We start from the raw sequence: 13,064 nt of genomic DNA, 5'->3' as shown, positions 1-13,064 counted from the left end.
GCGTTGTTTCCTGACAAATAAAAATTCATAGTTAAAGCTTTAGGGCTCCTTTGATTTGAAGGATAGGAAAAACATAGGAATAGGAAAGATATAGGATTGGAATGGCATGTCTACTTGAATCCTATAGGAAGATGAAGTTTGTTTGATTGTAGCAAAGGAATTTTTTCCATGAGGTATGAGCTAATGTTTTTTTCCTATAGGAATTACACTACAAGATTCCTATAGGAATTTTTCCTATAGGCTATGTTCCTATGAATCAAACAACATGTATAGGAAATTTTCCCATAGGAACCAAATCCTACACAATTCCTACGCAAATCCTTTGAATCAAAGGAGCCCTTAATGGAAAACGCTGAACTAATTGGTGAAGCAACCTTTTCTCCTTTCACTCCTTGACACTTCGAAATATTGATTCACCTAACAGGAGCAATTGCTCCTATGAGGCAAGTGAATATCCTGCTATTTAGGACTATTCTTGTACTCTCACATTTTTCTACTAGTTCTTTCTCTATTTCCCTAAAAAAAAAAAATTGTCGATGGCAGGGAGGAGTACGGAGGAGGCGCCGGCGACGGTGAGCGGCTACGAGCTGCGGGAGCGCCTGGGCGGGAGGCCCCCGTTCACGTCCGTGTGGCGCGCGGTCCTGCTGTCGACCGGCGCCCCCGCGGCGGTGAAGCAGGTGCGGCTCGCCGGTCTCCCCGGCCGCCTCCGGGACAGCCTCGACTGCGAGCTCCGCTTCCTCGCTGCCGTCAGCCACCCCAACATCGTCCGCCTCCTCGAAGTCATCCAGGTACAGCCTTCCCTTGCCCCTAATTATGTCATCTGTCTTCTCCTACCAATCGGATTGGTGTTCATTTTGTCTCAGACCCAGGGTTGCCTCTACCTCGTCATGGAACTGTGCGAGGGAGGAGACCTGGCGAGCTACATCGAGCGGAGCGGCAGGGTGGAGGAGCGCGTGGCCAGAAATTTCATGAGACAAATCGGTAAATTGATTGACCCATCAGCCATTCCCAATTGTTTCGATTGCACACATGCAAGCTTGTGGTAATACAAGATGTGATGTGAAAGAAAATGAGCTTGCCCCTTGTGGCTGGCAGGATCTGGTTTGCAAGTGCTCCGCAGGCACCATGTCGTCCACCGGGACTTGAAACCTGAGGTCCAGGGACTGAAATCACTCTTAATTTATTTGTGTGTATAATGTTTGATAACTAGGTTCAACCATCTTTTTTGAACTGATGGAAGCGTTGAATGTTGCAGAATATCCTACTCTCTTGTCCTGGCAGCGATGCGATACTCAAGATATCTGATTTCGGCCTCTCCAGGTACCTTCTAAAATGTACAACTCCTGGATTGATTGTACTCATCTTAGTCAAATAGGAATGCAAGCAGAAGTTGCTATTCTTTCAGTTAACTGTGAGATCATTCGACAGTCTTTCAACTTCTGTTAGCTACTGAGCCACATAAAAGTAGCGGCCAGAAAACAAGTCATGATGCTAAACTTGATGTATTGGTTGTAATCTGATAAGTTAGGCTCGTTAGGCATCGTGTTTTTGGACAAACAGAGATCAATGTCACATCTGTTGCTGCTTGTTAGGGTTCTTCATCCTGGGGAATATGCAGACACAGCATGTGGCACTCGTTTGTACATGGCACCAGAAGTCATGCTGTTTCAGAAGTATGATGACAAGGTATGCTGTATGTTTCACATGCCCGACATTTTTGGCCAACACGAATAGGAGAAATCTGAAAATATCTGTGCAGGTAGACTTGTGGAGTATCGGTGCGATCCTCTTCGAGCTCTTGAATGGTTACCCGCCGTTCCATGGTAGAAGCAATGTGCAGGTACTAGGGTTTAGGTCTATCAGAAATTTAGATTTCGCAGCGGTCCTTGGCTCAAATATTTCGTTCTTTAGTTGCTTCAGTGCATAAACAGAACTAGCTCTCTGCCATTCTCGGAACTCGTCACCCCCAGCCTGCATCCTGACTCTATCGACATATGCACCAGACTACTACGCACAAATCCAGGTTTGACACTGGTCATGTTGCCTCTTACTTCACTTAAAAATTGCTGAAACTCTGGATGTTATACATTTCGATGCCCTTTTCAGTTGAGCGGCTGTCCTTGCAAGATTTCATCAACCACGGCTTCCTCAGGCCACAAATGCCACAGTGAAACTAGATATTGGCGCTGAGCAGTATTGTCTGAAGCAGAGGATTCACTGACTTGTTTGTTGTACTGGACTGACTTCAAAGCTTAGGATCAGTTGATTGGTTCTTGACTTGATGTATATAAAAGGTATGGATATCTAGGGAATTTATAAAAGTGAAGACCCGTTTTGACGTACATTATAACTGAAAAAAAAACATTGGATTCTTGAACCAGTCCACAATACAAAATGGTAATAAGTATAGGTTTTACAGTCATGTATTTTTTCTGGTGCTACTACTTCGTCTGTTCTGGTTTGCAAGCAGTGTTGTGGCTGACATTGTTTGTGGCATGCTTTACTTAATTCCGCTCATATACAACTGATGGCTTCTACATATACAAATGAAAGAAAACACTTGTACCTTACATACATGATGAAAATAAAATACTCTCTTCCCTGACTAGCTTGTTTTCTCAGTCAAGCAGGCCTGTCGAGGTAAATACACCTGAGTACTTGATGCCATTGAAACAACTGAAATATGCAGGTTAGAAATCTTTTGAAAAGGAAAAAAAAGGCAGAGACAGAGAGCACCCATGTATCTTGGTGCACCTCACCTTCCATTTGATCTGGTTATAGTAGTGAAAGACGGAATGAATATGATGAATCGTTCAAGGAAGTGCTACAAGAATAAAAGAGGAGTAAAGACAGCAAGAATGCCTATATTTTTTTTTTCGGAAAAAGGAACCCCACAGGGGATCCCCAGTTTCATTAGAAACTGAGAGTCACTCAGAACATTACATGGTTCAAGGAACTAACTCAACATGAAAACCAGGACAAACGTGCTATCTATCCAACTTGAAACTAAAGAGAGGCCAGAAGGAAAGCCTAACCATCCAAGCAACAAACCACAGGCTAGGTATTTGAACCAAAATTACAAGTTTTCAGGCTACACCCCACTACAGAGAAAGATAGCTAAGACAAACGATGACAGATGACGATGTTACAGATTTGAGGTTTTGCAGAAACCAAATTAGGTGCTAATCCTCCTCTCCTCACAGGATTCAATCTGTGATTCTGCCCGAAGACCTCTTGCGCCACTTGCGCCATCTTTCGGCCCCATGTAGCAGTAACTTTTGCAGCCTGTGGCTTGTGTCCAACCCAACTGTCTTCCTAGAAAAGGGTTTTTCTGCCATCTCCAAGAACGCTCTTACATGAGCTATAAAAATGTCTTTCATCCCCAAGAATGCCTATATGGTATCAGACAATTTGTGTAGCAAACTGCGAAAAACCTAGCGAGTTCGAAATTATCTCATACCTTTAAAAACTAAATATGCCGTCAATTTCAAAGTTTCCATATGAACACATAAATGACTTTGAGCCAAATTTAAATTGAACCTTGAAAGCCACACTTCCACTACTTCAAAATTTACAGAAAAAACACCAAGAGAATCTGCCTAATACATTGGCTCAATCTTTAGCAGAGAAAACCTTGAAATAACAGTCACTTGAATTCAATCAAAATTTACCCTGAAAACTTACATGTGTTACATGTGGCACAGTTAAGGTTCTTTTTTCTGCCCTTTCCTCACTGACATGTGGTCCGTCGCCCCACTACTCAGCATCTCTCTCCCACGGCCGACGCCACTCCTGGCACGCACCGGACGCGCTCGCGGCCGGCTGGCGCCGCCGCGCATGCCTCCATGCTGATCTTGCCGCGGTATCGTATCGCCCCAGCCAGACCCCTCCCGGCAGTGGCACTCCCACCCTCACCGCGAATCCAATGGAGCGGCGGAAGATGCTCGCGGACCTCCTCCGGGCGAGCGCGAGGAGCGCGGCCATCCGCGGCGGCGTGCAGCTCCACGGCGCGCTGCTCAAGCTCGGCTTCGGCTCGGACACCATGCTGAGCAACAACCTGGTCGACATGTACGCCAAGTGCGGTAAGCTCGACATGGCCCGCGAGGTGTTCGACCGCATGCCCGAGAGGAACGTGGTGTCGTGGACGGCCCTCATGGTGGGCTTCCTGCAGCAGGGGGCGCCAGGGAGTGCCTCCGGCTGTTCGGGGCGATGTGGCGCCTCTCGGAGGCCGCGCCAAACGAGTTCACGCTCTCGGCGACCTTGAAGGCGTGCGGCGTGGTCGGTGACACCGGCGCCGGCGTTTGCGTGCACGGAGGATGCGTCAGGATGGGGTTCGAGGGGCACGGCGTCATCGCCAACTCGCTGGTGCTTCTGTACTCCAAGGGCGGAAGGGTCAGTGACGCGCGGCGGGTGTTTGATGGTGCGCCGTTCAGGAACCTCGTGGCCTGGAACGCCATGATCTCCGGATACGCGCACGCCGGCATGGCGAGGGACGCGTTGCTCGTCTTCCGGGAGATGCAGCGACGGCGAGACGAGGAAGGTGGTCAGCCCGATGAGTTCACCTTTGCCAGCTTGCTGAAAGCTTGCAGCACCCTTGGCGCGGCTCGCGAGGGTGCGCAGGTTCATGCGGCGATGGCGATCCGAGGGTCTCCACGGCGTCCAACGCCATCCTTGCCGGCGCACTCCTGGATGTGTACGTCAAATGCCGGTACCGCTCGCGGCGATGCGGATGTTGATCGGCCGGGAAAGAAGAATGCCATCCAGTGGACGACGGTGATCATCGGGCATGCGCAGGAGGGGCAGGTGAAGGAAGCGTTGGAGCTGTTCGGCAGGTTCTGGAGCTCCGGCGTCCGAGCCGATGGGCATATCATGTCCAGTGTCGTTGGCGTATTTGCAGATTTTGCTCTCGTGGAGCAAGGGAGGCAAGTGCACTGCTACACGGTCAAGGATCCGACCGGTCAGGATGTGTCGGTGGCTAACTCCCTGGTCGACATGTACCTCAAGTGCGGGCTGAGCGACGAGGCAGAGCGGCGGTTCAGGGAGACGGTAGCAAGGAATGTTGTCTCATGGACCACAATGATCAATGGCTCCGGAAGCATGGCCATGGCCGTGAAGCCATCGACATGTTTGAGGAAATGAGAGTCGAAGGCATCGAGCCCGACGAGGTGGCCTATCTCGCCCTCCTCGTCCGCGTGCAGCCACTCTGGCCTTGTTGAAGAATGCCGCCAGTACTTCTCGATAATCCGTCAAGACCGGCGGCTGAGACTGAGAGCAGAACACTACGCGTGCATGGTCGATCTGCTTGGCCGTGCTGGCACTACAAGAAATCTGCCATAATATGACGTTTTTTTTATGACTGGAAATCAAAATGTCATAGCTTTATGACGTTCCTAGCTTTGACCGTCCTTGGCCACTCGAGGGGGGCAAAACCCTAGAAAATCGTGACGTTATTGGACAAAAACGTCATTGGCAATTTAGGTCAAAACGTCATTAGCAAAATTAAGTGGCCTACGAACGTTTTTCCAATGCCGATTGCGACAAATCAACAACGTCATTAGCATGCCAAAAAAATTTAGCCAATCAGAAGACAGGAAACAACCTACCAAGGATCAGCCCAAGACTTGGATCTCAACCGTCCGAAGCATCCAACGCACCAAACAGAATCGAAATTGCCACGCAGGATTTTCCCATTCGCGCCAAAAAATTTGGGCCACACGCGCCGAAAACTTTTGGACCGACCCAACAAAGCTGACCGACCCGCGCCGGCCAGACCACTCCAAACCCTAGATCCCGGCCAGACCTCATGTCCATGTTCCTTCCGCCGCCGCTGCTCTCCGGCCTAGATCCCGGCCAACTCCTCCTCGCCCTCGTCGCCACCATCCCAAACCCTAGCCCGCCGCGGCGCTCCCCTTCCCCATCCACCGAAACCCTAGATCCCCCTTCCCCATGGCCTCCGCCGTGTTTGTTTATGCTCCGGGCTGGGCATATCCCTTCGCCGCCGCTGCCGCGTCCACCATTCTTTCCACCGCCGTCGGGTTGAGTTGTTATGTGCCGACGAGACACATAGATTGTTCAGTTGCTGCTAACCCCCACCCAGCCTTTACCCCCAACCAAGCGATCAACGAATCGGAGACAAAACTTTCCGATTAGTTTTGGTGGCGTCGCTCTCAAGTGTTTGACGCTCGCTAATCGCTATGATGGTGATGATCAGATCCGCGGAGGAGGCTCGCGCCAGCGCCGAGCAGCAGCAGAAGCAGCAGCAGCCGGCGGCGGTGGTGGTCAAGGCCGAGAATCAGCCGCAGCAGCAGCCGCCGGCCAGGCCGCATCGTGCTACAGAAAAGGAGAAGGGAAAGGCGCCGGCCGCCCCCGAGTCGCCCAGGCAGCAGCAGAAGCCGCAGGCTCAGCAGCAGCCGACGGAGCTGCAGAAGCTGGTGGCGGCGGCTCGGCCGGAGCTGCCGCGGATCCAGACGCAGCTGTCTCGCAAGGAGAAGGAGGAGGACTTCCTGGCCATGAAGGGCACCAAGCTGCCCGTGCGCCCCAAGGCCGTCGAGAAGAATGTCAGCGTATGGAATCAGTCACTGTCACTGAAATACTCGCCCCATTTTTCTTTCTTGCATTATTAGTTGATATGAAACTGACATGATTTGCTTGTGCGTGTGTGTTTGTGCAGATGATCTATCCAGGGCAGTGGCTGTCGGAGGTGTCCAGGACCAGGTACATGGTGCGCGAGAAGAAGTCCCGGAAGGTAACGCCATACCCTCCTCCCTTTTAAGCTGCACTTAAACATTATTATTTACCTCATTCGCCTAGCAGTTTAGATGATTGTGCATATTTTGGCTAGGAATTGTTGATAGGCTGAAACTGAACTAAAATTGACACCGCAGAAGTTTGTTATGATGAATTGATGACAGACAGGTTCCTAGAATACTTTGTGTACGGGATTTTATTCTGTGAAACTGCATGTCTTATTATGTCGTGAAATAGGTGCAGGCTCAAGTAGAATGTTAGAAACAACTTTTTTTATAATCTTGAAGAAGACACACAGTAAGCAATATTAAATAACTACTATACTTTTGTTTGGCATTCTTTAGCATGACAAGATTCGAATTGTGCTACCATTCGCCTAAACAAACTTCACTATTATAGTGATGAGTGTGGTGTACATTTCTTGAAATAAAGTTATAATAAGTTTTTTCTAGCATCTACTCACGAACTGCATAGATAGTTTTCAGTTATCTACTAATTTTGCCTGCATACATGGAGCGCGATTTTGCAGAGTTGCAGTGGCCCTGTTTCCCTGTGCATAAGGGCAGTTTTTGCAATTAGATTTAGCATTTTTGCTTGGTAAAATCCCCACTCTAATTCCCACATTGACTACTTATTTGTATCTCTTTTCAGTGCCAATGAGAACCTGACCAGAAAATAAAACGACAATGCATTGCACCTTGTGCATACATTTTCGCTGTTGACAGTTCACCTCACGGAAAGAAGAAGCAAACCAAGGAATTGTTTCCCCCAAATGAGCCATCGCCTTTGATCAGGTAAAAAGGGAAAAACAACTGCAGAATCAGCTGGATGGTCTATAGTAAAATAGCTATCAATGGTGCTAAGCAATTTCCTTTGCAATAGAAACGGCGTCACCAACTGCCACCTATCCCGAAGACCCACCTATAGAATTTTGTGTTTTGTCTGCTGCCGTAGTCACTGCATCGGCAAAGAAATCCACCTTGAGATTGTCATGTTAGCTATTATGTTAATATGTTATCCACCTTATCTGTCCTTATGCAAAGAACTTCCTGCCAGTCCTATACAAGACTACCAGCTACTGCACTGTTAAGTCCCTGTCATGATGCGTCGATGCACTTCTGTACTGTTACGCTCTCCCTGTGATTGCAGCAGCTCACCGTACAAAATAGTGATGTACTTAGCTCTGAATATATCCACACACTACACTTAGCCAAATGCCCACTCTAGCTCGCAACTAAATACCTTTTGTTCTTCGGCTCATGTCTACAAGAAAGGCGCGGCGTGCCGCCGTGCCAGCCCTGCTAGTGGAACCAACTTGACAACTAACTAACCTAAAAGCAAACATTCTGTTACGTATTTCTACACCTAAGGTTCCTTTGCGTGACAGGAATCATTCTGCAATGCTTGCAGGTGCCCGCCGAATAGACATTGCCGTCTTTATATCTGCTAGATAGTATTGTGAAGAACATAGGACGAGAATACATAGCGCAGTTTAATATGTAGTGTCTGATTGTTAGTGAGGTCTGACATATGATGGGCTTTACCGAATTTGAGAGAAATGTCAAGAATTATATCATGTACTAATTGTGATCTGATGCATCCGGTGGTACGTGGACCTGGAGGACGGATACTTGGCCGAGCTGGAGAAGCTGCAGGGGCAGACCGATGCGGAGAATACCCAGCACACGGAGTTTGGTAATGCACTGTCTGATGCTCCCAGCGCCCCCCTTTGTATACTAGGATTGATCCCGTGAGGAGTTTGAAATGCGTCATTTATTGCACATGCTATACTGTATTTTTCCCTTTTACTGAGTTGAGGAGCCATGTATCTCGTACATTTAAGATTGATATTAACCATGAAGTATCATGATAGTACTGCAGTTTTATATTCTATATCAGGACAAAATGACTTTCTACTAAAATTATATGTTTATCATCTATATCTTGACATTACCGTAAAGCACCAAACTACACCATGCCTACCTTTGCTTGCTCGGCTTAGTGCTCTTGCTCGTTAATTCATTGCACTTGATGCTGCCGTAAGTACTTTGTCCCCGTAACTTAATCCGGAACTTGATGCAAGTCTGTTTTCTTTCATCTTTGAGTCGATGTCTTATCGAAGTACTTGTTGTTTCCCTGGCTCAGATTTTGCATTACATTTCTTTCATCTTTGAGTCGATGTCTTATCTTGTTTATGTATCACCAAAGTTAGCTAAAGATAATCTAACTTGAAAATGGGCGAGCAGGTGCATGGTGGCCAGCGACAAGCTCAGTGAGCAGGGATGTCGGTCTGCGAGCAGGAGCACGAAGCACCGACATGTGATGATTGGGGTTCACCCAAACCCACGGGTGGATAGTTGGGATACTGCTGGTGCGATGCTGCTGCTCCATGATATGAATATGAATATGAATCTGTTGTCTGTATGATACTGCTGGTCTTGCGATGGATGTTTTCTGTATGATATGAATATGAATCTGTTGTCGGTGTCTTTCTTGTATATATATCTGATTTCATGTATTCATGTGTTGATGTTTATATATTGTCTAATCTTGTTAATATAAACCTGACCAACCCAAGAATAAATGGATCGTAAAAGGCTAAGGCCCAAATAGAGAAAGGTCTGTAAAAATGATGAGGCCCAAAATAGAAAAAGGGTGCAAAAAGGCTAAGGCCCAAAACAGAAATGGACCAAAACAAAGGCCAATTCTTACGGTAAAAGGTCTGGAATTATTGGGCTCGGCCCATGTAGAATACGGAATTGGACCGGGCTGATTTCGAATTAAGACGTTTTGGTTTCGTCATAATTTTGCCACGTAGGACCGCCACGCCGGACTCGGGGCGAGTGCCCATGACGTTTTGAGAATGTCATGCCGTCAGTGACATTTTAAAACGTCACAAAGCTCTACGACGTTTTCAAGTGGAACGTCTTAAGCGATCCATCGCTGACTCCCAGCTTTCGACGTTTTGAAAAGCGTCACCGTAACGTCACAAGTAGCCATTAGTGACGTTTCAGTGACACCTTATTTTTGTCAACTTATGGCAGATTTCTTGTAGTGTGGAGAGCTTGGCGAGGCCAAGGACCTCATCGCGACAATGCCGATGGCGCCAACCGTTGGTGTGTGGCAAACGCTGCTCGGGGCCTGTAGGGTGCACAAGAACGTCGCCGTGGGCGAGGAGGTGGGCGACACCCTCCTAGCCATGGATGGCGACAACCCGGCAAACTACGTGATGCCGTCGAACATTTTCGCGGAGGCCGGGGAGTGGCGCGAGTGCCGGCGGGTGCGCGAAACCATGCGGCGCCGGGGCCTCAAGAAGCAGGGGCGGGTGCGAGCTGGGTGGAGGTCGGCAAAGAGGCACACTTCTTTTATGGTGGCGGCGATGACATGCACCCACGCATCACGGACCTCCGCCTCATGCTTTGCGACGTGGAGAGGAAGATGATGGAACAGCTCGGGTACATCCACCGGTGCCGTCACCGGGGACGGCACGCAGCGGCATGACGTTGACGAGGAGTCGCGCGCCGAGAGCCCGAGGGCGCACCGTGAGAGGGCTGGCCGTGGGGCCGTGGGCTGCGGATCAAAAATCTGCTCGGCTTTGCTCACATCAAAGTCAAACCCTCCGGGAGGCCCCGGTGGATTCACCCATTTGCGGGACACACGCACTCGCCGTCCGAGCCCATTCAGCCACCGCGACTTCCCGATCTTCCGCGAATCTTCATTCTCATCGGCATCAACCGGGCTTATCGTGCGCTTGTACTTCTTGGTACAGGTTCGGGTGGCGCTGTTCATACGAGGTTAGTCTCCGGACCATGTGCGCCGGCGAATTGTACTCCACTTGGAACGTCGGATCCTTGAATGGCGCTCCGAGTCCCGCCACGGCCAGCTCGACTGCTTCTTTCTCAGATAAATGAACCGAATAACATCGGTTCTTGACAGTTCTGAAACGCTGAATATATTCAGACACCGTCTCTCCCCGCCTTTGCCGAACCTGGGTCAGTTCGGCAATGCCAACTTCAGTGGCTTCTGAATGATATAGTGTGTGAAACTGCTCTTCCAGCTGCTTCCATGATCGAACTGAATTTGGCTGCAGCGAGGTGTACCATCCAAAAGCCGGACCGGTGAGAGATTGCGCAAAGAACCTCACACGTAGCTGATCCGATGCTGAAACCATGCCCAGCTGGGCCAAGTATCGGCTCACGTGTTCAATTGAACTAGAGCCTTCTGATCCACTGAATTTTGTGAAGTCAGGGAGCCGATACTTAGGTGGTAGCGGGATCAGGTCAAACTCATTGGGATACGGCTTGGAATAGCCGATTATTTTCTTCTTCGGCAGGATACCGAACTGGTCTCTCAAGACTGCACTGATCTGATCCACGGCGGAAGCTGTAGCAGTTGAGCTTTCATGGCTTGGTGCGGTGGCATATTTAGTTAGCCACGCCCGCTTCTCGCCGTCCGCTCCCAAACTCCCCGTCGTTCCAGCCGTCCCTCCTGCCGTAACAATCGCTCCTGCTCCGGCAATTCCTCCTGCCGAAGTTTGGATTGCTTGTGTCCAGTTGTTGCAGTCCGGCACGTATGTGCACACGTATCCGTGTGGGATCTCCTTGGGCGGCTCATATAAGAACTGGTAGTCGCCAGGATCACCTCCAACCTTGTAGACGACGTATGCCGGTGAACCTTGTTGCTGTGGAGCTGCCATCGCGTACGGCAATGGTGGCCTGGTGTGGAGTTGCATCTCTCCCTGGTGAGTTCCTAGAACAGGTCCTGAGGGGGAGTACTGATGCTTCATGATTTCCTGCACCACATGAAGCGCAACGCGCTCCAAAGTGTTCACCAGGCTCTCAGAATGCCGATGTAGCGAATGGGCCACAACGTAGTTGATTTCCTGTCGCGAGGCTCCGGCACGTTCCTCCGAGGGAGAGACGGATCCAAACCCTCGAGTACGCCTTGGGGTGTGAATCCTTTGAACTCGATGCCGTGCGACCGGGTCTTCTCAAAGGAGCCGATGAGTTCGGCTTCACGGATGGCCTTCGGCTCATCGTACTTCTTCTTATGCTCGCGAGGAGCTCCTCGTACTTGATCGGTTCTTCTGCCATCTCGGATGCAGGTGTTGACGTGGATGTTGCAGAAGATGGTCCCACCGGGCGTGCCAGAATGTGTTACCCGCCAAAGCCCACCGGCGAGCAGTGGTTAAGCAACACGAAGAGCCGGGAGGCTCCCAAGGCCGCTTAGTGGACCCTGGCACCTCGCGTCGTCCCGCAAGTTTTCCAGCCCACGTCCCGGCGGTTGCTAGGGCGTGCCACCCGACCTAGACCCGATCGGGAAGGTGTTAGATTGCTTCGAGTTTCCTGCATGGTAGACACGTAAACATTAAATACGAGCCCTCTCGGCTCTCGAGGTTTCCTCGTGGATCGGCTCAAAGAGCCGATCGCCCCATGGTTCACGTTGGATTTGCAATGACATGGGGATCCCGCTTGATCAAAACAAAGCTAAAACGATCTACGACAGTTTAGGGTTTTCACCGCATAACCGGAACATCCTACGCGTAGTTGGGCCTAGCAGATACGAAAGATGATGAAAACTACCCCTACAAGAGGCCTAAAAACCAACACTAGGTCAATTCCCGGAACATCCCTTGCAGGAACGGTAAACAACACCTAACGCACTACCGGATCGTCCGACCCCAGCATAAGGCCTAATCATGCAGATATTAAACTAATCCTTGCAGAACAAGGAGCAACTATAACAGATCGGATCTACTAAGTAACGAACAAGCAAGATGCTGCCCTTACACCCAGATAGGCGTAAGGGCAGCTAGGTGTCGAGGGACGGCATTGCCAAGCAGATATGCATAAGAAAGCATCAATGCAAGCCCCTAAACACCTAAAGATAAGTAGTGCTACTCGCCATCAACAACGCTTCAAGACGAGTAGCACAAGGTAGACGAATAAACGTGTACTGCCTAGATCGCAAGATGCGATCTAGGCAGCATGATGCTTACCCGGAAGAAACCCTCGAAATAAGGGGTGGCGATGCGCCTGATTTGTGTTTGTTGTGAACGTGATTGTCCTCCTTTCTTGATAACCCTAGATACATATTTATAGTCTAGGGGACTTTCTAATTCAGGCGTGCACCTAACCGTGCACGGGTTAAACTCTATCTTTTAATCTAAGATGCGATCTACTATATTTACAGATACACGGGAAATCTAGCCCAACTCTTCGCGCAAGGCCGCTTCAAAGACGCTCCACATATACATCCTTCAAGCCCATCTTCACTTACGGCCTATCTCCTGATTTGGCCAAAATCTGGCGATAACA

The 13,064-nt window shown here is 49.5% G+C and overlaps 1 protein-coding gene and 1 pseudogene across 4 annotated transcripts; both read left to right on the top strand.

Moving 5' to 3' along the window:
• The first annotated feature begins 536 nt into the window (after positions 1–536).
• Positions 537–2,484, top strand: LOC124675752 (serine/threonine-protein kinase ATG1t-like). 4 transcript variants are annotated; one of them, XM_047211829.1, is made up of 8 exons: positions 537–788; positions 864–981; positions 1,096–1,154; positions 1,256–1,320; positions 1,593–1,686; positions 1,760–1,840; positions 1,912–2,023; positions 2,107–2,484. In XM_047211829.1, the coding sequence occupies exons 1-8, from the start codon at positions 537–539 to the stop codon at positions 2,169–2,171; spliced, it is 846 nt and encodes a 281-aa protein (XP_047067785.1). In that variant the 3' UTR covers positions 2,172–2,484. The 4 variants fall into 4 exon arrangements, with proteins under 4 accessions (XP_047067785.1, XP_047067784.1, XP_047067783.1 ...); XM_047211828.1 differs by having other exon boundaries at positions 537–981; positions 1,921–2,023; XM_047211827.1 differs by having other exon boundaries at positions 537–981.
• A 1,441-nt stretch (positions 2,485–3,925) lies between these two features.
• Positions 3,926–13,064, top strand: part of LOC124672594 — a 51,146-nt pseudogene continuing 42,007 nt past the window's right edge.

Source organism: Lolium rigidum, chromosome 7 (genome assembly GCF_022539505.1).
Source record: "Lolium rigidum isolate FL_2022 chromosome 7, APGP_CSIRO_Lrig_0.1, whole genome shotgun sequence".
In the NCBI taxonomy this organism is placed as follows: domain Eukaryota; kingdom Viridiplantae; phylum Streptophyta; class Magnoliopsida; order Poales; family Poaceae; genus Lolium; species Lolium rigidum.
This window is presented reverse-complemented; position numbering and strand designations above follow the sequence as displayed.